Source organism: Camarhynchus parvulus, chromosome 7 (assembly GCF_901933205.1).
Source record: "Camarhynchus parvulus chromosome 7, STF_HiC, whole genome shotgun sequence".
NCBI lineage: Eukaryota > Metazoa > Chordata > Aves > Passeriformes > Thraupidae > Camarhynchus > Camarhynchus parvulus.
Genome location: NC_044577.1, coordinates 31,560,493 through 31,587,156, shown reverse-complemented (window position 1 = coordinate 31,587,156; position 26,664 = coordinate 31,560,493). Strand labels below are relative to the sequence as shown.

Below are 26,664 nucleotides of genomic sequence, written 5' to 3'. Positions count from 1 at the left end.
ACCCTTTTAGGTTGCTCAGTGTCATGTTTGAGATGCTGAAAGCACAAAATCAGATATGGCTTCAGTGCTGACACCTTGCAGTCTTTGCAACAGTCACTCAGGTGGTTGTTTTATTCTTCATGCCAAAAGTGTTCCAGGAATGTTTAGTGCAGGTATTTGTTAACCCAGATGAGGAGCTCAATTGTGTCACGTGTATAAACAAAAAAAATTATCAATTCAGTTAAATCTACTTCTGTTTTCAGCTAAATTTACTTTTAAAATAAGGTGAAAAAAAGACAGAAGAACTGCGGTTCATATCAACAGGTGTTATCTGGGCTGCTTAAATGTTGGAAGTGTAGACCCTGGGTTTTGGATGGTTTTGTGTCAGTGTTGTACATGGCTAACATGTGGCTGTGTTTTTACATGAAAAACATTGTATTTGGTAGCCTTTAACAGACAGACATTACTACCTTATGTAAGTTATTAATGGCTTTGCTTTTGTCATGCACTGTGTTCTGCAGCTGTTCTAGTTCCATGTACTGAAAGCTTTTTAATAGATTTAGTACTTTTATTCAATTTCTTACTGTAAAACCTTTATTTGCAGAAGCACATCTCATAAATCAGGGGTTTTTTTTAAATGTAGAATTGACTATAGTGCCTCGTTTATAACTGAATATGCTGTAAATGGAAATTAATAATTTCTCTGGCTTCCTTTCCTGTTTCCTTCTGTGTAATAGACAATTATGGATTCACACTTCTCACTGTTTAGGCAGATACAATAATCAGGTATTCCTTAGGGAAGGAATTCATCCTTCCACCTGTCCAGAGAAGTCATAGAGTCAGGAAAAACTAACATAGGATTCATTATTTTATCTTCTTCTTGTAGACCTCCACTAGTCAGGCAGTCTTCTGCCTTCAGTCTGGTATTTGTCAGCTTTTCCGAGAAACTCTTATTCGCAAGGGATTTGTGGAAATTCAGACTCCCAAAATCATTTCAGGTATTGTATATGTGATCCAGCAGCTACAGGTGTGCTTCTTTTGTAGTTGCTCAATGTACCTATCTGACAAAAATTTAGTAAGTTTTTATTTAAAAAACATAAATTTTCTTTCTAGCCTACATGCAACATAGCACACTTCTAGCAGGTGTCAGAGTTGGTCTTTACTTTTTTCCTGACTTAGGCTATTAAAAGAATGACAAGAAAAATTATATATATACACCTGATTTATGTAGTTTGCAATACATATGAATGTTTCATTCTGATCATATGCATGATTCTTCACATTAGTGTTCTCAATGTTGAGCACTGCCTGTTTCATTCTCAGTATTAAAAAACCCAGTCTAATTTAGATTAAAAGTATATTCCATCATAAAGATGTTGCAACAAACATGTTGTATAAAATATGATGCCATTATATGGCACAATTTGTCACTTCTTTAGCAATTAGAATATGGCAGAATAGAATGTGGTAGACCTTTTTCTTTTTGGAAATGTGGAATAACAGCTTCAGCCTTAAAGTCTGAAATGTAGATACTGCTTCTAGTTCTTTTGATTTGCTGTATTGTTTTCAGAAGTCCAATGGCTTGCTTTACTGATGGAGGTTTTCCTTCCACCTTATTGGTGCTCTTTGAGGTTTTGTTGATGCCACTAAGATACATGGCATGGAAAATCAGAGCAGAACATTTGTGTTACTGTGTTATTGTATGTAGATTCATAAAGTGCATGTCTTGCTTACAGAATTTTATGCTTCTGTATTTATATTTTGGAAGACCTCTCTGACTGAGATAAAAAGTGAGCCTTTTACACAAAATGCTTGTAAGCAGCTGTTCTTTCAACATGAAAAGTGTCATTGAACTAGAAGATTGGATGGCTTTTTCCTTAGAGATAGTTATATAGTATGAAGTGCTAAAAGGCTTCCAGGTAGTTCTGTAGGACCTTTGAGGACGTGTGCAGTGTCCCATTGGAAGCAAGCAAGCATGCATCCCATTGTTTGGATGAGACCATATTTTTTTTAAATTAACTAAGTTAAGTCAGTGCAATCCTTACTAAATTTCTAATTTAAATATCATAACTGTTGTAAGATTTGAGGTTTTTAAAAGTTACCTGTACTAGGCCACTGCACCTCTCCTGTCACTCACTGGGAATTGGCAAGGTGAAGTGATGTAGTTTTGGTAGATGCTTTGCAGTAAGGGAAATTCATGTGATCCTTGTTCCTATAGCTATCTATGAAAATTGCCTCAAACTGAGAAAAAGCTTTATAGCTTTGGCTCATGCCCTTTGGTAAAACTGGGATTGGCTGTGAGAGATATTTATGCCTTCAGTTACAGGGGATGGTCCTGGCAAAACAGGATATGCGCTTGGTTCACTGCAGTGAACCCCTGGCAGCCTGAGCCGCTGTCAGAGATTGGTTTCCACAGAAATGTGGGGGTGCAGGTAGATGTGTTAGTACAGATATGTGTTCTCTGCTGTTCTCACTCTAAGGTGAAGGTCAGCTGAAACAGGAACATTTTAAGCTGCCCCAGCTAAATTTGCAGAAATTCAAGACAAGGTGTGACAGTCCCGAGCTGCAAAATTTACCTTGGCATGAAGGGATGGATGCAAATATATCTTTTTCCTCCAGTATGTTTTGAAGAAAAATATCTTTCTGATCTTTAAAAGACCAATAATCTATCATTCTACCTCTAATTGATTTTTTACATTTTTATTTTAATAACTGCTTCATTTTATTTCAATAATTCCTTATAAAAGCACTTGCTTTCTAGCTGCCAGTGAAGGAGGAGCCAATGTGTTTACTGTATCCTACTTCAAAACCAGTGCCTATCTGGCTCAGTCCCCACAGCTGTACAAGCAGATGTGTATATGTGCTGACTTTGAAAAGGTTTTCTGTGTCGGGCCAGGTAAGAAAAGCTTGGTTTTATGCAATGTGTGAAGTGTGCCCTGGTTTTAGCAGCTGTGGTACAAGTAAGATAACACACACACACACTAAAGCTTTGAATAGTTTCACTTGGTGTAGTTTCACTTGCCAAACCAAATTTCAGTTGAGGCAACTGATGACAGTAAAGTTGACAGAGAAGTTGCTGTACATGTACCGAACAACATTACTGAGAACAAGATTACTTTTAATTGTCAGTAAATACTAAAAAAGGAATGATTTCCAGTCCTATGCTCTGTTTCTTAAATGCTGATAGGACATAGCCTCTTTAAGTGGTAATACAATAGTTTTCTTTGAAGACCTCAAATGGTTTAAAGATACCTAACCTCTAAATGCTGAAAACAAGTCAATAACAGTGTATAAAACAAAACAAAACAAAAAATTCCAGGTAATTCAGAAGGTCAAATTTCTTGTTATCGCTAACAGATGAGTCATGGTTGTGGGAAGATGTGTTTATATTAGACTCATGTACCTATCCCAGAAGACACGCACTGTACAAGTCCATTTCCTCTGAAAAAGGCAGTTTTCAAATCTGAAAGTTCTTGTGCACTTGAAAGCTTGTCTGTTTTTTCCACTCGTGTTTGTCCATCTAAGCAGACATCCTGCCACTCTGTGAGTTGTGTCTGTACCACAGCTGCAGTAATGCTGTCATTGTTACAAATGATGCTCTGAGGCTGCTAGTTATATTTGTGTCTTTCTAACCCAAATGATGATTGTAATTTTTCCAACTGAAATTGTAATTTCAGGTCAGTTAGCATTTCTGTTGTTTAATTTTACAGTATTTAGAGCTGAGGACTCCAATACGCACAGACACTTGACTGAGTTTGTTGGTCTGGATATTGAAATGGCTTTTAATTATCACTATCATGAAGTGGTAGATGAGATTGCAGATACCTTGGTGCAGATATTCAAAGGGCTTCAGGAAAGGTAATAAAAGCATTTCCTTCTTTTAATGAGCAACTTTCTTTGTTTGACATCTCTTGCACTGTGGAATGAAGTAGACCAGCCTTTTGACCTCAGTTTATCAGATAATCAGTGATAATCTGATTTACAACACAACTTCGAAACATATTTTTGCTTTGCTCTTAACTCCTTCTTTGTGCCTGACTTCTAAGGTTTACTGAAGCCATAGGCCAGTAAACTACTTTTAGCATCTCCTGGAGCATGCTGGCTTGCACTAAGAAACTTGCTGTCTGCTGTTGAAAGCACTTCATAAGATAATTGATCTATCCTTAATTTAAAATGTCCTTCTTTTTTGCCACTACTGGGTAGATTGGTCTGTTTCAAAAATTATTGTAATATTTACTATATAAGAAAGTTTTCTTGAATAAAAGTGATTAGCCTTGTGATCACTTTATTCAAGTGATCTTGAATAAAAAAGACCTGCCTGCATTTGTTCCATGATAACAGCAAGGATTATTTTCCATTATTCAAAGTCTAACTCATTAAAAAGTCAGGCTAGAAGTTTAGGAAGTGGTGTTCATTTGCTTACAAATTAGACTGTTTTGCTAGCACATATGCAAATCATTTTGTCTGTCCAGCAGGAAATTTCTTGTATATATTTGAATATTACTCAAATCAAAAAAGAACCCAGGTAAATACTACACATCTAAGGGGTGATTTCAGTGTCTTTACTGTGAAAATTTGGCTGAGTCGATTATTTCTTACAAGAGGGATTAAACAGAAATAATAGTAAAATATTAACATCAGTGAAGTAGATGCATTAACTTTGTTGAGACAATTCATTACAGAATTTCTCCTGAAGTGGTTTTAATACAGTTTCTACGTTGCAAGAGGGACCTCTTGTGGCAAAATCCTAAAATCATTACTAGGTGCAAGTTCTTGACTATTTTGTATTTGGCTTCTGTTCTTGTTTCTTTGTAGATTCCAAACTGAAATTCAGACAGTGAGCAAACAGTTCCCGTGTGAGCCATTTAAGTTTTTGGAGCCAACTCTGAGGCTGGAATACCGTGAAGGTGTGGCCATGCTTCGAGAGGCTGGTGTGGAGATGGGTGATGAAGAGGATCTCAGGTACTTGGCAGGATGCAACTGTGTCAGTCTTGGCAAAGTGGTAGTGAAGTGTCAGTTTTGTACTGAGCACCTGGCAGCCCTCAATAAGGAGCCACAGCTTTTAGAGGAATAAACAGCACTTCTGTGCAGACCTCTTGACAAGTAAATGAGTGGATGTGAAAATAATAGTTTCTTTTAAGGTAGACTATAGGTCTCTGAAATCTGACAGAAAATAACTGACGACATAAAGTGAGAGCAACTTGCACCTTCTAAGGAAGAGAAGTCTTTGTTTGTCCAGCAATTGCAGTCCTTCACATGAATTGTCATGTCTTTGAATAGGATTAAACAAAAAGATGCTGCTGCCTTAAGGTCTTTCTTTTCAGTAACACCTTTCCATTTCTTCTTTCCTCCTCTCAGGAAAATTTTTAAACAATCTTGATGATTTCCCATTGTTTTACTGAGAGATGGTTTAATTAGCAGTTTATATGTAAACTATACTAAAGACATTTAATGAATTGAAACATTTCTGTTCTTCTCCATAATATATCCAGGACCATTAGGGCACCGTGTGATGTTAAATTAAATGATCTGTGCATCAAATACAGTTTCCATTCTAAGAGTTTGGTGGAGGAAAATAATTTCCTCAACAAGTGTTCATGTGGTTCTCACTTACTGTGTCATACACAAGATGTATGGCAATAGGAAATAGAGTACACAGTTCTTAGGAATCAGAATATGTTAACTAGGAAGAAGTTACATTGACTGCAAGAATATTTTTAGGTGTCAGTTAATTTACAGGATTTCTAGGACCAATACCAAGTATTTAGAAACAAATAAATATACTTTATTTTGCAATTTCTGTGTGCACAACCCAAAACAGTCAGAAACAAGTACTAGATTTTCTAAGGCTCAGGGTGCAGCAGCTCTGTAGCTTGTAATCTTTTGGGCTTTGTGAAGTATATCATCAGTACAAGTTCAAATGACTTCATTTTAATGATGATAATCTTTTTCAGCACACCTAATGAAAAGCTCCTGGGACGCCTGGTAAAGGAAAAGGTAACAATTATTTTAGAGTAAATAAATTTGTCACTGAATCTGAAACCTGATACTGTGGAGTCATAGGGTTGGTGTAAATACCTACATGTAAACAGTACCTCAGAACATGCAGAAGTTGTGAAGAGTTGGTGATTACCATTTTTTAATTGATTGCATTCCCATTTTGGTGCTGTGTATTTCATCTACTGTCAGTTTTGTCTTTGTCATTAATAAGCTGTTTCAAATAATTTTCAATCTTTTATATTTAATATATTTCTATCATATGTTATACTGAGGACACCAAACAGGCTAGTATGTTCCAAAGCCACTTCTTAGGAGACTTTCAAAAAAAAGCAAACCCGATTCTAACAAAATCTGTAGGAGAAGATGAGACCTTTGGGGGGAAAACCCCACATTGTGTTACAGCAAAATGTGTTACAGCAACACATTTTACTGTTCAGCATTTGTAAGCTTACACTAGAAATAGTGTTGAAAACCTGAGAAAGAATGCACCACTTTTATTGATAACTCAGACTATATTGTGGGAAGCTATTGGGAAATTTGTTTTAATTTTATTTCAAAGATTTATTGGTTCTATCTTTCTCTTGTAATTTGTTTTTTATGTAGTTTTCTCTTGTACTAACTATTCTAAATTACTTATGCAGTACGACACAGACTTCTATATTCTTGACAAATATCCTCTTGCTGTGAGGCCTTTTTATACAATGCCAGACCCAGCCAACCCTGTAAGTAAAATTTCTTGATGTTCTCAATGAGATTTTTTCTTTTTTTTTTAGTTTAAATTATTCCATGTAGCAATAATTTGACAATACAGATAAAGTGTATTAATATGACCACAAAATCATTGAATGGTGTGGGTTGGAAGGGATCTTAAAGATCATTTAGTTCCAGCCTTGCTCTAATTAAAATTATGATAACAAGGTCAGGTCAGGGTTACATGTTGTCAAATGTTTTCAGTTACTCCTCACTGCTGCAAGCATACCACAAAAAAATGAACAAAAATTGGGAGAGTTTTATGGAGGGATCTCCATGGTCAAACACTGCTGCCATCACCAAAAATTGGCAAAAATGTTCTTCCAGGGCAGCAGACACTTTTGTCGAAAATTGGCTTTTTTTACAGCTTTGGATATCAGAAAATTAAGTTGTTGAGATGTAAATATTCGCAAACTATGGAACTGTAGGTATGAAATAAACTCCTTTTTGTGTTTCCAGAAAACCTCTAACTCGTATGACATGTTCATGAGAGGGGAAGAGATCTTGTCTGGAGCTCAGAGGATTCATGACCCCCAGCTGCTGACAGAAAGAGCCAAGCATCATGGCATTGGTAACAAGCAATTTAAAAGAACATAAGTCCTGACTTGATTTGTGTCCTTTAGAGGAAGAATTTGGGACAGAATTTGTTATATGAGTGGTAAAATCAGAGTTCTGTTTCAGTCTTACTGTTAATACATCTAATTCTGTTTAACCATCTACAGTGACGTATTAGGAAACTAGTGAGTCTTCCACCAACACCTTGTTGAATAGTTATTAATAATATTGTATAATAAAACTGTTACAGTTATAAATTCTATATAGCTCTGGACAATTTACATGTTCAGTGAGTAAAATCCCACTGTTAGTTTGTAATTTTTTTGTTGTTATTTTAGTCCTGCATTGACTTGTCTGTTTGGCTTGGGGTTCATTGAGCAGGTGAGAAACCAATATTTTTCTTTTCTAGATTTGGAGAAAATAAAGGCTTATATTGACTCCTTTCGGTTTGGTGCACCTCCACACGCAGGTGGTGGAATAGGTAAGTATGTGGTTTTTGTTTAGCTTGAGCTTAACTTAAATTGCTCAGTCCCAAGCAGAGCTCAGTATAAAATTCTGAGTAGTGACCTTGTTAGGTCACTATTTGTGGGGCTGTTTATCCTGGAGAATTTAAGGAGAGAAGTTCAAATTGAAAGATCGTCATAAAATAAATAGGCAAAATACTGACAGCACAGTCTGGTGAGTTTAAAAAGAAGGTGATCACAACAAAAAGTGATCACTAGCCAGGCACATCACTTTCAAGTCTGACCTCTGAGGAAAATTTAAGGAAGCAAAAAAATAGTGTATTATGTATGGAATTATCAAAGTCACCATCATACCAGCAGCCACTGGTCTCTGTGTATTTGATAAAGGTGTTTTGCAGTGAGGAGAAATCAGTGATTGCTTCTTCATCTGTTTGGGATCATGCAACATTTGCAGGTAATTTAAAATAATTTAGGGCAGTCAGAATGACGTAAAGGAAGCTGAAGCTGCATCTTTTCTTCAGAGTAGATGATTCAGGCTGTTCCAGGTGGAAACCTTAACATAGGATCTGTGTGGAAAAACAAATGTGCATCTGGGTTCCACCTATCATGGCTGGGGTGCTTATAGCCCCAAGGACTAGGAAGTGCCTGCCTGATGGGCTGTGCTCACACTGCTGTGTGAGGCTGGCTCCAGCTGGGAAGGACCTGCAGCTCCTTTGGGAGTTTTGAACAAAGACTGATGGTGCTGATGGGCTGTTTTCATTTGCTGTAGGGCTGGAGAGGGTGACCATGCTGTACCTGGGGCTGCACAACGTCCGCCAGACCTCCATGTTCCCGAGGGACCCCAAACGCCTGACGCCCTGACAGGAGCTGCTCTGAGAGTTGGGAATGCTCTGCCCTGCAAATAGGATCTGACTGCAGGCATAGCCCCTGCTGCTGCTGAACGTGTATTGATTGATTTGAGCATTATGATATGCAATTAAAAACAAAATTCTCCTTTATTAAGTGCCACAGTAATTTTTTTTTATCCTTAGTTTGTTTATTTAAAGGGAAATATTTTAACAGATCAAGACTCTTTGTATTGGCAACTACACATTTTTAATGAAAATGGGATACTTTGAATTAGTATTTTAGTGCCACATCAAATTGTATCATTTTTCTAAACATTTTAATAAATTATGCAATAACCATTTTGCATTTTTCACTTATGTCAGCAAGATTGAGTATTCTGAAGTACTGGCTCCAAGATAAAGTGACTGGATGCTTGCAATTAAAAAATCTGGAGAGATCAGCCACTTGATAATTTACATGAGTGTCAGGTAGGGAAGCAGGTGAGAACGTTCTTAACAAGAAATCTTCATAAGAAGTTGTTAAAATAGGTTGAAATAAAGCTCTCAAAGTAAATTAGATACAAACCTGTCTGGGTTCTTGCTTTGTAGCCTCACAAAATAATCATTCAATAAGGCTTTTTTTGGTTGCCTTTTTTTTACCTATGTAATAACTGTCTAAAGTTTATATTTATTTTCTGTTTTCTCCCCATTTTTTTGAAAGTTGTATAAAAGCCATAGGCAAAAGCCATAGGCCTGGTGTTTATTTTATGTAACTATTTGAGAATGGTTGCAAGTTTACACATTCTTATGGAATACACAAAGGATATATAATATTCTTAGAAAAAAAATGGGTAGAGAGCAAGTCATATGTTTTCCTGCCTGATCCAGCCTCTGATATAACAAACAAAACAAAGATTTCATGCATCTTTTACCAAGGAAAAAACCTCTAAATTATGTAAGCCAGTATATTTCAGGGTGGTTTTTTTTTTAATTTATAAATGCTGTGAATGCCCCAACTTTGTACACTTAAAGATAATTGAGTGTTTCTGTAAGTCAGAGTACTTCTGAAATTCTTTCTAGATACACTTTTTCTCAGATTATTCACTTACTTGAACTCCTCAATTTGCAGCAGTGCACAAAGCTATTTCTTGTCATCCTCCTCCTCCCAAGCCAGAGAATGTTCCCTGCATTTGGAGAGGCACCAGTGAATCTGAAACTTCCTTTTGTAGACTGCATCTGAGAGTTAGTTTTCAAATTTAAAACATTTTGTAAGTGTTGCTACCAAAGAGCAAAAGATTAAAATCCTGACTTGGGTACTGCAATAGTTGTTCTAATATTCATACATATTTGTAATTCCTGACCTAATTTTTGTTTAACATTTTATATGATCAAGCTTTCAGTAGGAGGTACAATGTGGATAGTCTGTGTTATTGTTGCTACCTTGATTTTTAAAAGTCAGTGAAGTCACATTGGTTATGCTACAGAAAGGTCAGTGAGGCTGTGTATGAATTGTGTAGAGTTTCACAAAAGGGCAAATCATCTTTGCAGCTGCCATTGAACAAGACTTAATTTTAATGTCTTATGACAAGAGTTCTCCATTAGAAAACAATCATACTAAAGGTCAGTCAGGTAAAGTACTGGAAATGTAAAAGTTAAACTTTATTTAGAAGTCACACAATTCAAGGAATAACACTTAGCAGCTTTGCTTATGAGTTTGTTATAATTAATTTACTGTGGAATCTTCCCCAAATTATTAACTTGAAAATCTTACACTGTAACCAGTTGTACACTTTGCAAAGCTAAGTGGATTATAGACACAGCTCATTGTCACAGACTTACTACTGATGAATCCAAGTTTCAAAACTTGTTTATTTAGCTAAGCCAACTGGAATGAATTTAATTTAATTACCTTTGTTCATACAGAACTGGTAATATATTCCACTTTGGATGTACATTTTTCTAACCAGGAGCAAAATTACAGACTAAATTTCCTGTCTACAAAAAAAGTATCTTGGGTGCTGTTTCTTGCTCTAGATTTGGCAGCAAGTTTTGTGCATACATGCCCGTAACAACTGTGCTTTTACCAATTCTTTTAGGAGTTACTCAAACTCATGCTGTACCTTCATTTATTCACAGTAACTGCACAAGAACAAGAATTCGGATGGAGGCCCTGATTCCTTTGTCTGCTCAATCTATTCATGCAGCCTTTCTTAGCTAACAGAAAATAATTATGATCATAAATCAAAATACAAAATGCATTTGTCCTGAATGTCATCTTAACAGGATACTTTAGTGGGAGCTGCACAGTGCTAGAACTTAGTTTGAAACCCTGCAAATAATAAAGGTCTAGAAGACCTTTATGGTGTTTGATAGGTTTCAAGTCTGCTGCAACTGTTCTGGAAAAGTAAAACATGTACTGTCCTTTATTTCCAGTAACTTGCAGGAAGTTTACCTGTTTACAAGGAGTCCACATTGCTGCTGCCTCTTCACCAGGTAAAATGGTTTTGGTTTTGTTTTACTTTCATTATATATAGATGGCAATTACAGTAGTGAAGTTTTTTAAGGAACTATAAAGCATATTGTGTAGGGTAGCCAGAGAGTCTGCTCAGAGCAAACACAAAGCTTCAGTTTTCTTCTGAAGTTTAGCTGCACCATTTCCCTCTGAAAACCCATCTGTGTTCACTGAGCTGTCTGATTCTGCCCAGTGGGAAAGAGGACTCAGGCTGTTCTTTTGGCAGCCAAATGCAGGCCTGGCTCCCCATGGCTGCCCACACCTGCTGGGATAACCCTGGTGGGCAGCACCTCACAGCTGCTTGCTCCTTGCCCAGTGGGCCAGGGCAGGAGGAAGGGAAGAAAAAAAGCAGGAAAACTTGGTGCTTTCACCCGGTGCCTGTCAATTCCAGGCATATTGGACACCACTCCATGTGAAAGTAAAGGATGGAGGAGAATGCCTTGACTATATCCATTGTGGAACACCATATGGCTGCCCTGGACTCTGGTTCACACTGGGGCTCCAGAAACTTCCCCAAACATATTTTAATTATTTACTGTTTCTTCTTTGGCTAACTGTAGATTCTTTTCTGAGAGAGAGAAATCATCTAGTATGGATTATTTCTTCTAAAATAAACCTCACAACCAACTTGGGTGCATTTTTCCTAGTGTTACCTCACAAGAAATGGAATTTACTTCCAAGTGTTTTTAAAAATACCAAGTTAGTTCTACAATCTCTTACTTTCTTTACTGTTTTGCAGTTAAGTCTCTGTTCATTATATGGCAAGTGCACCATAAAATGAAGAAACACTGCTGCGGGAGGCTGCTGCTGCTGGCACTTCTGAAAGGGTTTCAAAACTGAGAAAGAGCCCTTAACTGCTGTAATTACAGCAAAATTCCCAGTTTAGGCAGAGATTAATGACTTTGCAGGTGGCAGAGCAATTGTAAGCAATTTTTCATAGATGTTGAAGCGGTTCCTGCTGGCAGGCGCAGTGTGCCAGCAGCTGCCATTCGGGAATGGCTGTCAGCCATGGCACCGCTTGGCAAATGTTGCCTTCAGCCATCCTGCAGTGGTGCCAGTGAGGAGCCAAGTGTCCAGACTGTGTCCAGACCCTCACCTGGCATAGTTTACACCCTTTCCACCTGGGCCAGTTCTTCCAAAGCTGGACATGCTCCATGGCATGGATCTCCTCTGTGAGCAGCTGCCCAAGTGCCTCCTGCTTACATTGTGGGGATTCCCTGGCTTGGGGATTCCTTAGCGGTGCCCTGGCCACACCACAGCAATTTTAACTTCAGCTACCGTGGCTGATTTCTTCCTGGGGAAAGCAATGTCATGTGGAAGCTTCACTGCAGCTGCTGTGCTGAAGCTGCTCACAGCTGACACCTCCAGGCCTATGGTTGTGGCATCCGCAGCATAAGAAGGACACGAAACTGTTGGAGCAAGTCTACAAGAGGGCCATAAAGTTGATAAAAGGAATGGAGCTCCTCACCTGCAAAGACAGGCTGAGAAAGTTGGGGATGTTGAGCCTGGAGTGGAGAAGGTTGTGTGGAGAACTCAGAGCAACCTTCCAGTATTTTAAGGGGCTACAGGGAAGATTCTTTGTCAAGAACTGTAGTGAGAGGACATCATGATGCATTGAAAAAGGGGACTCGAAGTGAGATATAAGGAAGAAATTCTTCACTGTGAGCATAGGGAGACAGTGGAACAGGTTGCTCAGGGAAGTTGTGGATTCCTCATCCCTGACAGGGTTCAAGACCAGGTTGATGTAAGGCCCTGAGTTCCACGGTCGAGGGGGAGGTGGGTTGGGACTAGATGATCTTTGAGGTCCCTTACAACTCCTTAGCATTTTATGCCTCTATTTCTCAATGGGAAACATTGTGCTGCGCTGGCACAGCTCTAAGCCGCCCGCAGCAGTGAGCAGGTCGCTGACAAGCCCACATCGGCCCCGTTCGCAGTCCCTGATGGCGCAGCTTGGGGCGGGGCGGGGCGCTGGTGCCCGGCGCTGCCCCGGCCGCCTCCTCAGAGCCCGCCCTCGGCGCTGCCCGCCCCTCGCCTTTGGCGCGAAAACGGCCGCGGCGGGCGGGGCCCTGAGGCACAGCGGCCGCCGATTGGCCGGCGCGGCGGGCGCGCGGCCCACGTGGTACGCGGCGTGGCGCGAACCGCTGTGGGACCGGGCCGGGGCAGCGGCAGCGATCGGGATGGATCTGGCGGTGGCGGCCGTGGGGGGTGCGGGCGCGGCGCCGCAGCACCAGCAGGTCCGCGATGAAGTGGCCGAGAAGTGCCAGAAGTTGTTCTTGGACTTCCTAGAGGAGTGAGTGCCGGGGGCCGGGCCTGGCGGCGGGCGGACAGGGTCGGCAGCGGGTGGCGGGCCGGCAGCGCCTCACAGAGGGGCCGCCATTTGGCAAGATTCTGTCAGGGCCTGTGCCCCCTGCCCTTGGCGTTCTGCTGGAAAAACTCGGCTGTGGTCTCAGGCTCTGCCGGGAGGAACCTGAAGAGAGAGAACTTGGGAAGCATCCAAGGCCAGGTTGGATGTGGCTTTGGGCAGCCTTGTCTAGTGGAAGGTGTCCTTGCCATTGCAGGACGAACGATCTTAAAATCCCTTCTAAACCAAACTGTTCTATAATTATATGGGGGTTTTAGATGCATTTTATCCATTTTAACAAAATTTTGTCACAGCTGTAGTGAAAACTCGTCCCACAGCCTGGGTGTTAGACATTAATACATCTGGCTCCCTGCGTTTTTCTCCTGAGGGGCCCATCCGCATCAAATAAGGAAACTATTAACATCACCCGGGGGAAACTAAACGTTGTTTGCTGGTGCAGAGTCATTGTTAAACCTTAAACAAAATTTTGTCTGGCACTGGGACAACTCTACTGCTATATGAAATGTAAATCCGGTGTGTCTGTGCTAGGGTGTGAATAGAGCAGACATAGCAAGGGGGTGGAAGAAGAAATACTGTTGGAAAAGGGCTTTGCAAGGGACTGTGAGATGCCTGAATGTGAGTGATCCTTTCCTCTGTCTTTTCTCCTGAACTCAGAAGTATTCACTTGCTGCCTGCTGTGTGATTGTGAAGCGTTTTCCTGCATCACTTTCAGGTTCCAGAACAGCGATGGGGAGGTCAAGTACCTGCGAGATGCTGAGGAGCTGATCCGGCCAGAGCGGAACACATTGATCGTCAGCTTTGCAGATTTGGAGCAGTTCAATCAGCAGCTCTCTACCACTATTCAGGAGGAGTTTTACAGGTGAAATGTAGAGTGGGTTTTTTTTCGGGTAAAGCTGCGTTCTGCTGGAGTCTCAGGCCCATAATGTCTTGCTTTTATGTAAAAAAGTAAGAGGCTTATCTTCTTTCTGCATCCTGAAAACTCTAATAGTTAAGACTTTATTTTTTTACGGGCTAGAACATTTCTCAGTGGATTCCTCTCTGGAAACCACGAGTTAACCAGATAATTGCATTTATTGTGGTAAAGAAGTAGGTAGTCAGTATGAGAATACAGAATAAACGCTAAAATGTCATGCTGTGGTGATATCTTATTGAATTGGTCACTCATTTTGAAGATATATTTCTTAAGGATAAAAGTCATAAAATGAGACTTTGAAAAGTCTATTTTCAAACAATAGTACAAATAACATTATTATGCAATGATCTCACATTTAGCATATTTATTGTGTGTTTTTTGGGTTATACAACATAGGATTAAAAGCCAGAACCTGGAAATCTGTTACAAGCCACTAATGTAATCTAAAGCAGAGAAGGCATTTTGACAGCTTCTCTAAAATGTGAACTTTTTTTCCCATATTTCAGAGTATATCCATACCTGTGTCGAGCAACAAAGGCTTTTGCCAGAGACCACGGAAATGTTCCTGCAAACAAGGATTTTTATGTTGCATTCCAGGACCTGCCTACCAGACACAAGTAAAATGATTATTAATTCCAGAAACTTTTGCTGTTTTACTACCAGGGAAAAACATGTCAAAACATGCTGAAAATGTTTTGGTTATGTAATGTGAAATGTGTATATGGCCAGTACAGTTGTGACAAAGTTTCCTGATCTTGTGCAGGAGGTTTTTTGACCCAGTTTTTCATTGTAAATCACACTCAGATAGTTAAATTCATCATATGTCACAAACAAGTGTAGCCTCTCTAGTTAAAAAAAAATTAGCATGTGTTGCTTTTGAAGTACCAGTGATGTAACTTTTGCATGTTTGACCTTTAGTATTAATCAAAAAGTTTGTGTAAAATCATAAAATGAGAATATATTCTAGTAAGTTTTGTTTCTTTTGTTTGTTACAGCAGTTGTTTAGTCACAGTGACACTGTATTGTATCTTAGTACCCTGGGCCTAAAATTGTCAACTCAGTAATTTAATCCTTGTGAATTTCTGCATTAAACAGAATTCGAGAACTGACTTCAGCAAAAATTGGCTCCTTGCTGCGCATCAGTGGGCAGGTGGTTCGTACCCACCCCGTCCATCCAGAGCTGGTCAGTGGAACCTTCCTGTGTCTCGACTGCCAGACAGTGATCAAAGATGTGGAGCAGCAGTTCAAATACACCCAGCCAAACATCTGCAGAAACCCAGTCTGTGCCAACAGAAGGAGATTCCTGCTGGACACAAACAAATCAAGATTTGTTGATTTCCAAAAGGTACAGGGGTGATGACAACTAATGATGTTCCTGTGGTAGTTGGAAGGTGTTATTTGTACTTCTGTGCATTGAAGATGGTTAATTGTTCTGTCAATGTCAAGAAAAAAACTAAGGAAAAGGCATTGCAATTTATGCAAATGGTTTCTTCCTATCTCTGGAAGACTAATGTTTAAGAACAGGAAATTATTAGTTTTTTGGTGTGACATTTATTGTCTTAGTAAGCCACTGAAACCCCACATATTTGAGCCAGAGTTAGTCTCATGTTGCCAACACATCTGATGTAGCTGCTTTGTACAAGTATGAAAAGAGGTGCTTATGGGTATCTGCAGTGTGTTGCTCTTCCAGGTTGATTTACTCTGACAAATCCTCAACACTTCACATCCCACAGCTGTATTTTATGTCAGCGGCATTAACTGAAATTTTCAAGTTACCTTTCAGAATTGTCACTTGGCCCTTGTAGCTGCTCCAAGGCTCCTTAGATGCTGATTAGTGAGGGGATTTTTGGTTGTGTGTTTTATTGTGAGAGGGATTGACGTGGATGGCAGCAGTCAGATGCTGTTTCACACACGTGTCAGCAGTGTAGCTTTGGAAGCAGTTTGAGACCTGGTGAGGTGCTCAGTGTTGAAGCTTCTCTCCGTGCCAGGTGCGCATCCAGGAGACGCAGGGCGAGCTGCCACGCGGCAGCATCCCACGCAGCCTGGAGGTGATCCTGCGCGCAGAGGCCGTGGAATCCGCCCAGGCGGGTGACAAATGTGACTTCACCGGCTCACTGATTGTCGTGCCTGACGTATCCCAGCTTGCCACACCAGGTTTGCTGCTACTCACAACCTCCATGGGGCGTCCTTCCCGTGCTGGGAGCCGCTGTCCTGACTCCCGTTTCCCTGGCAGGGTTACGTGCAGAAACCGGCTCGCGGGTGACGGGGACAGAGGGCTACGAAACCGAAGGCATCCGGGGGCTGCGCGCCCTCGGCGTCCGGGAGCTCTCCTATAAACTCGTCTTTCTGGCTTGTTACGTGGCGCCCACAAACCCACGGGTGAGTCTGCAGAGAAAAGAGATTGAAAGGTGTTGGTGGTTTTTGTTCTGTATGGTTTTCCCTCAAATTAGGGAGCAGGAATGGGTAAAGCTTTAAGTGTGCGTGTGTGCCACCTTTCTGCGTTGGTTTGACTGTCTTTGTATTCTCGTTGAATCTACATAGCAAAGTTATTCTCTTGTCTTTGTTGCTCATAGCATTTCTCACAGATATGATTATTTGTCAGTGCTACAGTTTGTTCTAAACAGCTAACTGGCACATGTATTTCCATTCAGCTTTTGTCCATTTCTGCAGCATTTCCTTTTCTTCCAGGAAATCCTATTGCTGCATTTTGTCGCAGGAAAGACAGGGATCCTTTTTGTTCCCTCTGGTTTATCAAGTGACATCTTGTGATGTTACTGCAATATGAGTAATACTAACTCCAACTGGGTTTTGGCATAGTGTGGTACTGTAACCTATCATTCTGCTAACAGCATCACCATTACATAGGATAAAAAGAGCATCTGGTATGTTCTGGGAGTAGAAGTTTCTGGCCCCACTTCAGAGCATCAAAAGACCTTGGAAGTTCCAGTTAATGTAAGAATGCTTACAAAGACAATTTTAGTCAAAGGAAGTGATATTGGCTTTACTCTTTTTTTAATCTCTGTACAAGCAACCCACTTGGGATTTTCTCACTAACTAAAGTTACACCATTGATTTTGCCTGCTAGGAAATAGGGTATTGGTTTTTAAAGGTATAAGGTAATGAGGTTACTCAGCCTAAGGGCAGTTTTTCAGAATGTGTTCCATCTAGATTTCAGAGCAAGTTTTTGTGACCTGTCTGCAGTGCTCACATTCATTAGTGACTCTGTTACTACTTTTAATGCTGTTTTATTTCCTTGTTTTAGTTTGGTGGAAAAGAGCTCCGAGATGAAGAACAGACTGCAGAAAGCATTAAAAACCAAATGTCTGTGAAAGAGTGGGAAAAGGTTTTTGAAATGAGCCAAGATAAGAACCTCTACCATAATCTGTGCACCAGCCTCTTCCCCACTATCCATGGTAGGAATCCATTTGTGGCCTTAGAGAGGGAAGATTTCACTTATGTAAATATTAATTAATTCCTTTTGCTATCTCTGTAGTTTTTGGGAAAGGTTGAAAGCCCTGTGCCAGCTACCACAAACTCCCCCTCAGCACTGGTTGTGCTAGAAGAGGAAAAATTATTTTTTGAGTATTTGTGGTGTTTAATCATTATGGCCTGCAAGCCCAATCTAAAGGGTTGGGTTTGATGTCAGGTGTTCTGCTACTGATCCCTACAGGTTTTAGTGGATGCTTAGCAAATAGGTGATTTCTGAGCAGAAGTGTCCAAATGCTCTAAAATTCTGGCGGGATGGAGGATTTCTTTAAATAGGAAAATTGTGGTGGTTTTTTTGATGTTTAGTTTAATGTCTTTTCTGGGGCAGGTAATGATGAAGTAAAACGTGGGGTCCTGCTGATGCTCTTTGGAGGAGTTCCCAAGACCACTTCAGAAGGCACTTCACTGCGTGGGGACATCAATGTCTGTGTTGTTGGTGATCCAAGTACAGCCAAGAGTCAATTCCTAAAGTAAGATTAAAACCTTTAACTATTGTCCAATGTGCACTGTGCCTTTTTCTGTGTTAATTGTAGGAAAGGGAAGTAAAATATTTGAGAATATTTCCAGAGATTGTGTGGATGTGAGTGAAGTATTTGAGCAGGGCTAAAACAAACTCAACATACAAATTTCCAAATATTTTCAAAGGATGTTGACTATTAAAAATACAAATTAATTGCACATTTAAAAACTGGAGGTCTTATTCCTCTTTTCCACAGGCACGTGGATGAGTTCAGCCCCCGTGCTGTGTACACCAGTGGCAAAGCCTCCAGCGCCGCGGGTCTGACGGCGGCTGTGGTGAAAGATGAGGAGTCCCACGAATTTGTCATTGAGGCTGGAGCACTGATGCTGGCAGATAACGTGAGTCTAGGAAGGCGAGAGGTTCCTGCATCCCTAGAACGAGTTTGATTGATGACAGAGAGCCCTAAATTGTCTTAGTGATGCTTGTTTCATAAGTGATTGATTCTGGGTCAGTTATTTTCATTTTTCTGCTGCAGGGTGTTTGTTGCATTGATGAATTTGACAAGATGGAGGTGCGGGATCAAGTAGCCATTCATGAGGCAATGGAACAGCAGACAATATCCATTACCAAAGCTGGAGTGAAGGTAGCTTGCACTACTCCTCTGTGTAGTCTGTAGCATCACCTCAGTTTGTTATGTGTACTGATGTGGCTTCACCTGCAGGTGAAATCTTCAGGTAACCTCTGCAGCTGCCTCACTGTGGCAGGACAGAGATCACTTGTTGCAAAGTTTTTGTGGCACATACCCAAAGAAGGTCAGAAATGTTACTGGGAATTAAAAAGTAGTGAACAAGAAACAGAAAATGGGAAAAGCCTAACCTTGAAGTAACCCCAAAAATGGTTACAGAACGGTGTGTGTTTGTAGAAAAACAGGATCTTGTGAAAAGCAATTTTCAGGGCTTGTTTCAGTATTATTGGCAAGAGTGTGGCAATGTTTCAATATTGATCATCAAACTGTGTCTTGGGGCAGAGACCTGGTTAGAAGGGGCTTGTTAGTGGAGTTTGGGTGCTTTTGAGGGGTGATTGTTGTAATACCTGAGTTGAACTCCACCTAAAAGGTGCTATGCTAACCCATTTGGGTTGCCATGAGTAGGTTTAGGAAGTGGTCACAGATACAGATTTTTAAAATTTATTTTTTCCCGCTGTCAGGCTACTCTGAATGCCAGGACCTCCATTTTGGCTGCAGCAAACCCAGTTGGTGGCCGCTATGACAGATCCAAGTCACTGAAACAAAATATCAACCTGTCAGCTCCCATCATGTCCCGCTTTGATCTCTTCTTCATCCTTGTGGATGAGTGTAATGAGGTAATTTTAAGGAATTATAGAATAGTTTGTGTCAGAAAAGATCCCTGGAGGTTTCTAGTCTAACCTTGCACTCAGATCATTGAGAACAGTTTGCCAAGACCTGACCTGGTGAGTTTTGAGTACCTCCAAGGACGGAGATTCTGCAGTCTCTCCAGGCCCCTGCAATGTGTGACAACTCTCATTGTTAGTGTTCGAAAATACTAACTTTTATATCTAATCAGAATTTCTCATGATTCAGTTCATGTGAGTTGCCTCTTATCCAAGGACTATTTGGCTTCATCACATCTATGCTAGCCAGTAAAGCAGTTGCTTTTCCTTTCAAGCTGAACAGACCTTGCTCTTCTAGCCTCTTAATACCTCACGTTCTCCTGCCCACTGACCATCTTGGTGGCCCTCTGCAACTTTGAGTGAAGCAAATCTCATGGGAGTGTCTTGCTCCTGCTTTTCTGCTCTGCCTGTGCAGCTAAAAGCTGGCAGTACAAATTTGAACACACTCTGCTGAGTACAAGGATACTGCCTTCTCATCCTGTAGTGGTTTGACCCGCAAACTTAACACCATTAGTCATTTTTACAAATGGCTGGTCACTAAGGCTGAGACTGCTGCCACCTGTCTATGTGGCATTTGCCTTGGGAATGCATGAGATCCAGAGATTAATGTTGGTTCAGCCACTGTTCTGCTCATAGTGATTATCTGATTGAGAAGGAACTGATGAGAGAGACAGAGCAGGCTGAAAAGGAAGGAAGTTCCCACACTGCAAAGTGCTGCTTTCTGCCTGTTCTCCGGCTAACTTGTAACCCAGGAGAGTTCCAAGAGGTTATAAATCCTAAAACTGCCTTTTATCCCCCCTCTGCTATGTTTCCTTGTATTAAATGCCCTTCCCAGGGCATTTTCCTGGCCCTCCTGGGAGAGAGTTTGGAAAGGAAAGGGGTAGCTGTGCCATGAGGATTACAAGTAAATAGGGGCAGGAAGAATAGAAGTGTTGTTTTGCTCTTTGGCTGGCGCTGTGCAAGCGATGCTGACGCAGCCCCAATGTCCCAGGTGATAGATTACGCCATTGCCCGGCGCATCGTGGATCTGCACTCCAGAGTGGAGGAGTCTGTTGACCGTGTCTATTCCTTGGATGATATCAGAAGGTATCTGCAGTTTGCAAGACAGTTTAAACCAAAGGTAATTTTACTTCTTAAAACTGTGGAACAGTTGTTCTGTCTGAGGAGGTCCAAGGGAACAGTTGCTCTGCAGTAGGCTTTTCTCTAACAAACATCAAGACACTTGGGGTTGTGTTTTTCAAGGAAGGAGCCATAAACTCAGGTTATTACCTAGAAACAGAGTGTATTTTGGAACCTGGTTCTCCTAAACTCCAGAAATCCAGTCAGCCCAGCTGAGATTCTTATACTTCATGGCAGTTCTTAACCTTTGTGTAGAACAATTGAGGGATGACTTCATGGCCTTCTCATACCTCACAGGCATGGGTTATTCAACATGGCTGCTGCAGAGTTTTTTGTAGTTAATATTGGCTTACTGCTTAATCAGTTTATGTCTTTATTTTAAAAGGGTATTGTGCCTCTATTTCTTTGCTTTTTGGTAAAATACTGAACATGGGAAACTGGTCTAACTACAGATTTTTTTGGGTCTATCCAAGTAGCAACTTGGAAGGGCTGTGTGTTGGATTTTTCATAAGTCTATAAACAGAACAATCTAGTAGGGACAGACATTAATTATGTCTGGAAACAACTCAGTAGAAGAGAAAAATAGAAATGATTAAAAAATCTGCTCTAAAATGGTTAATGCAGCTATGTACTTGCTGTAATGTCATTGTCATTGATAGGTTTAATCATTATTACAACACAATTTCAACATAATGTGATTGCCATTATACTTCTGTAGAGTATGTGCATAGCATAGAATATTTCAGATGAAAGCAGCAGCCAGTACAGCAAAGGCTCTGCACTTCCAATCTAATGCAAGAAGAAAAAGCTTTAATACTCTGACCACTGGAACTCCTGGCACTCTGTTTGATGGCACACAGATATCCAAGGAGTCTGAGGACTTCATAGTGGAGCAGTACAAGCGGCTGCGGCAGCGCGATGGCTCTGGAGTGACCAAGTCATCCTGGAGGATCACAGTGAGGCAGCTGGAGAGCATGATCCGCCTGTCTGAGGCCATGGCCCGCATGCACTGCTGTGATGAGGTATCAGGGGCCTGATGGAGGTCTGGGTAAATGTTCATGGAATTGTGGGGGAGTTGTGCATTTGCTGTTTGACTGTGATATTGAACATAGTCCTGTGGGTGAGGAGGAGAGCTTGAGTCGTGGTCGTACTCAGTCTGAGTCTATATGCCAGCAACACTGTTTTTAAGGGATGACTTCTAAAATGAATGTCAGCTATTCCAGACTGAGAGCTTGCATGATTTTTGTATCACAGCTGTGTCAGCACTCAGCCTCCTACCTTTCAAATCATGACAGTCACCAACTACTGTCAACCATGGCTGTTGGAAGTTTCTTTCCTGATCTTTCACAGTTTGTAGTCTCTTGGCTCTCTTCCGTTTGCAATCTGAAAAGCCAAAGTTCACCAAAGTATCTGGACCTCCCCAAGAGTAGCTGTATGTGTGATCTGAGCTCCTGCTCACATCAGCCACTGCTGAAAAGCACATTGTTCTGGCTGTTAACTGTAGTGTGATTACTGCCCCTCTAGTCCTTGCTTTCAAACCCAGCAGGCCTTTTGAAATGTCAATTAGAGGTTATATGACACATGCAGGGATGGAACCCTGCTTGCTGGTTGTGTAAGGGGCACCCTTTGGTTTCTTTTAAATGAAATTCAGCTTATAAAGAAACAGATAGCTCTTAGGTTATGGCTCAGCTACAGATGATTTTTCTGGTTTTTGCTTTTCAGTTCTGGAGGAGAGTATCATTAATTACATCTCTCTTTCTTTCATATTGTCTTTGTTCAGACCCATTTCTTTCATGTTTCTTGCTCCACTGATCTTTCTCCCAAATGTTTTTTGCTTAGTAAAAAATTTATCGACTCCACATGATTGCTAAATCCTGAAAGATTAATCAGGCTGCTTTTCCCTCCATAACCTTGCATGACCTTGGAGTACTTGTAGTGGGATATAATTTAGCTTGCAGAGTATTTACTGCTTGGGATTAATCAGCTGAGATGTGTAGAAAATCCCTTTGTCAGAATCAGAGATGAGTCTGTGAAGCTGTTTGAAAACAAGAAGCGCTCCTGTGCCTATTTAATATCTGTTTTTTTCAAATCTTCCTGAGGTTCACCCAAAACATGTGAAGGAAGCTTTCAGGCTTTTAAATAAGTCCATCATTAGAGTTGAGACTCCTGATGTCAATTTAGACCAAGATGATGAACAGCAAGTAGAGGATCAAGAGGACCAAGATGGAGTCAATGGTAAATTACTTATATTATTTTTCAAAGGGGAAAGTCCTTCCAGTCTTTACAGTTTACCTTGAATTGAGCATGTGCTTGCTTCTCTTCAGTTTCTCATCTAATGAGCTCTAGAAATCTGGGCTCCTGTTCTTAACTCTCTTGCTTCTTCAGCCTCTTTCAGCAACTCATCTGGTTGGTCACCAAAGGCTTTTCAGTGGCTCAGAGTATTAAATAGCTAAAAAATATTGCAGCTTTAAACGTGGGCATGTGTCCAAACAGGTGAGGCAGAAGCTCCAGCTGGGGTCAATGGTCTTGTGAATGGGATCAATGGCCATTCTGAGGATGTGAGCAAGGATGCCGCACCCAAAGCTTCTCTCAGGCTGGGCTTCTCTGAGTACAGACGTATTTCTAATCTCCTGGTGCTGCACCTCAGGAAAGCAGAGGAAGGTAAGAATTTCTGCAAAGAAGGCAGACCCTGACTTCAGGGAGCAATTGTTACTGCATCTCTTGATGTTGTACATGGGATTTTCACTCTTGTTGAGACAACAAACTTGTCAGGTCAGGTCTACACCATGCTCATGTGACAGTACATCTGGTGATGGAAATAGGACTTCCTGGAATTTCTAGCTCTGTTACCTTAGTCATTTATCAAAACCTATTAAGCTGAGCAGCATGTCAGCAGAGGAGAGCAGGAAGAGGATTCGTAGTACACAATGGTGTAGCCAAGCTAGAAGAATCTGCAGCAGTGAAAACTGGAGCAGGAGCTTTAATGCATGCCAACAACCACAGCCTGTCTTAAACAAATGGCTAGATAAGTTCTTCAGAAGCTAAAATATTTCAGTTGCCATGAGGCTACTCCTGCAGTGAAATGCAACAGTTGTCTCATGGCAGATACTAAAGCTGCAAAGCTTTTGGAAGGGTGTGGAGATGACAGTGTCTGTTCAAATGTGAGTACATGTAAGAAGGATGACTCCTGGCTTTGTGTGACAGTGGTTTTTCTTTAGCCCTTACTTAGAGGAAAGGTGTATTAGTCCTTGTGACTGGTTTTTCTTGAAGCTGAAGGCTGATGGGATTTGGAAGCGAATTGAAAGCATAGAACCAAAAGCTTCCATTCTCAATCTAATTATCTCCAATTAAACCATGACACAGCACCCTCCTGTGCAAAATATGGTGCTTTAAGAAAAAAACCCTTACGTCTGACCTTTCCTAAACATTTTTAAAAGTATGTTTCTCTCTTCAGCATTGCGAATGTTAATGTGTAAATCCTTTTCTCCTATGGTTTGAGTGGTAGTTTACTGCTGCTGTGTTTATGCAAGTTATTTTTTCTGCAGAAGAGGACGATGCAGCACTAAAGAGGAGTGAACTTATTAATTGGTATCTAAAGGAAATTGAATCTGAAATCGAATCTGAAGAAGAACTAATTAATAAAAAGAAGATCATAGAGAGAGTCATTCACCGACTTACACATTATGTATGTATAGAGATGTGTGCATAGTGAAAAAGGGTTTTGACTTATATAGGGTTGTAACTTATCTATTGAAATGTTTCATTTTTAATAGAATACATTCCTGTTTGGAGAAATCTGTTTTGTTCTTCCATTGATTGATACAGTATAAATGCCTTCTTTATTTAACACCTATTACAGAAAAAAACATTGAAATAAATTAGAGATGTGTATAAGTAAACGTTCAAAGTGCTATACTCAGTCACTATAGAAGTGTAATATTTTTCTGTATTTCTATAGTATTGTTATACATTAGGATACAAAAATACAATTAACTCTTGTATTCAGTGGATAGCCTTAAGTCAGAGGGGTACAAGGGCATTTTGGAGGAAAAAGTATGACAAAATAAATTAGTTTTCACTTCTAAAGACACAAAACCATTACACTGGAAAGCACTAGGCTGGAAAGTTCCCAGAAAGAATACAACATAGGAGTGATTTCCCTGAATGCTGTTTTTAAGAATCTCTTAGAGGGAGTTCACAATTAAAAGGGTTAAGTAATTAATAAGAGGTCCTACCAATATAAAAATGCCTTTCAAAGAGTACAAACAAACCTCTCTGTCCTTGTTTTAACACAACTCTTTGTGTGTTGCAGGACCACATTCTGATCGAACTGTCCCAGTCAGGACTGAGAGGATCCAGAGAGGAGGAGACTTTTGATGATGATCCATACCTGGTTGTCAACCCCAACTATCTGCTGGAGGACTGAGGGCTGAGAATGGCATTGTAGAGCTCACTGGCTACAAGCTGGAAAATGCATTCTTTTCTTGCAGGGGTTGCTGTGTGGCTAGTTCCTTAAATTCCTATGACTGTGCCAGAGTGTGGTCAGTAATATGTGATTTCTCATTTACACTGAGCACACCTGGAAAGCTTTTAAAGACATCACACACATGTATTAGTTCCACTGTTAGCTCTGAATTTCAGTGCCATCATCTGGATGCAGAGGAGAATCATCCAATAGCTTTTTTCATCATCAAGCTATGTAGATGTTTCTATTTTAAAAAAGATTAATTTTACATTGTTCTTCTTGAGTAGGCATTTTATGCTATAGGTTTTTACTGTTTTTCTTATTAACATAAATAAAAGCTCATTAAATGTTTGGGGGTGGGTTTGTTGTTACTCACACATGAGATTGCTGTTTTCTATGCCTGTCACTTGAGGCTGAAAAAAATAGTGATCTAAATGTTTAGTGTCTTAAGGAAGACTAAATTTCCTGGATGAGTGATGCTCTTTTTTAAGAAGTTTTTTTTAACTTCCTGTAATAGACAATGAGAAACTGATTGCTTCTCTTTCTTTTTAGATGGACTAAAGATGTGCAGGCTCCTGTTGCATATATCAAGTAGAAAATAGCAAATAACCAAGCCCAAAGCAAGGCTTTAAGTCAGCAGGGCAGAAACCCCTACCTTGATGAATGTCTTGACTTGTAAGTGAATTTAAAACTGCCACCATTTGTGAGGGATTTTTAAGACTATATTTGTAAACCTATTTGAGGATCTTTCTATAAGAAAACTTTGCTTGAATTTCTACTCTCAAATTTTTTTACTGTAAACTACACGATTATTAAATTATCTATTAAGAATTTAAAATACCTGAATATTTGTCTTGTTTCCTGGATACCAGCACCTCTGAAACATTTGTAATGCATGAAAGAGATCAAAGTTATATATTTTATTTAGAAATAGTGTGAAATAACTGTTTCTGAGGGAGGCTCAGAAATGGAGCTGGTTTGTAAGACAGTATTCTTTTCCTGTTAATCTCTCCCAGCTTTCAAGAGTTACACCTTGGTCTAACTAAGCATGTCATTAAAAATAACAGTTCTATTTAAGGAGTAGAGGGAATAATAAATATTTGTCATCAGCACTACCCCATCATTGGGCACTAACTCCAACTGCAGTAGCTTCTTCACTCATTTCTTTCATAAACTACATTTTGGCAAATTCTACATTTCATTAAAAATAGCCACTCATCTGCAACAATACTTTCATGTTATTCTGTATTGTTCCTTTGCTTTCAAAATAACAATAGGAAGACATTTGGCCTTCATTATGTTTCCCCCTCCCCTCCTCTCAATTTTAGTTTGAAAATAAATACTCTTCATGTAGGAGAAAGT

The 26,664-nt window shown here is 40.3% G+C and overlaps 2 protein-coding genes across 2 annotated transcripts in view; both read left to right on the top strand.

Moving 5' to 3' along the window:
- DARS1 (aspartyl-tRNA synthetase 1) overlaps positions 1–9,152 on the top strand; it is a 36,782-nt gene extending 27,630 nt beyond the window's left edge. Inside the window, exons 8-16 of the mRNA XM_030952091.1 lie at positions 866–977; positions 2,741–2,875; positions 3,690–3,837; positions 4,795–4,941; positions 5,934–5,976; positions 6,621–6,701; positions 7,189–7,300; positions 7,694–7,765; positions 8,518–9,152. Coding sequence (XP_030807951.1) covers positions 866–977; positions 2,741–2,875; positions 3,690–3,837; positions 4,795–4,941; positions 5,934–5,976; positions 6,621–6,701; positions 7,189–7,300; positions 7,694–7,765; positions 8,518–8,609 — 942 coding nt within the window. The 3' untranslated portion in view covers positions 8,610–9,152. The remainder of the gene's footprint in view (positions 1–865; positions 978–2,740; positions 2,876–3,689; positions 3,838–4,794; positions 4,942–5,933; positions 5,977–6,620; positions 6,702–7,188; positions 7,301–7,693; positions 7,766–8,517) is intronic.
- A 4,057-nt stretch (positions 9,153–13,209) lies between these two features.
- On the top strand, positions 13,210–26,532 carry MCM6 (minichromosome maintenance complex component 6). The gene is made up of 17 exons (XM_030952545.1): positions 13,210–13,377; positions 14,162–14,308; positions 14,869–14,979; positions 15,458–15,707; positions 16,351–16,516; positions 16,596–16,741; positions 17,625–17,775; positions 18,177–18,318; positions 18,565–18,706; positions 18,844–18,951; positions 19,515–19,670; positions 20,710–20,838; positions 21,698–21,859; positions 22,937–23,072; positions 23,331–23,498; positions 24,383–24,522; positions 25,150–26,532. The coding sequence occupies exons 1-17, from the start codon at positions 13,265–13,267 to the stop codon at positions 25,261–25,263; spliced, it is 2,481 nt and encodes an 826-aa protein (XP_030808405.1). The 5' UTR covers positions 13,210–13,264; the 3' UTR covers positions 25,264–26,532.
- The last annotated feature ends 132 nt before the right edge of the window (positions 26,533–26,664 follow it).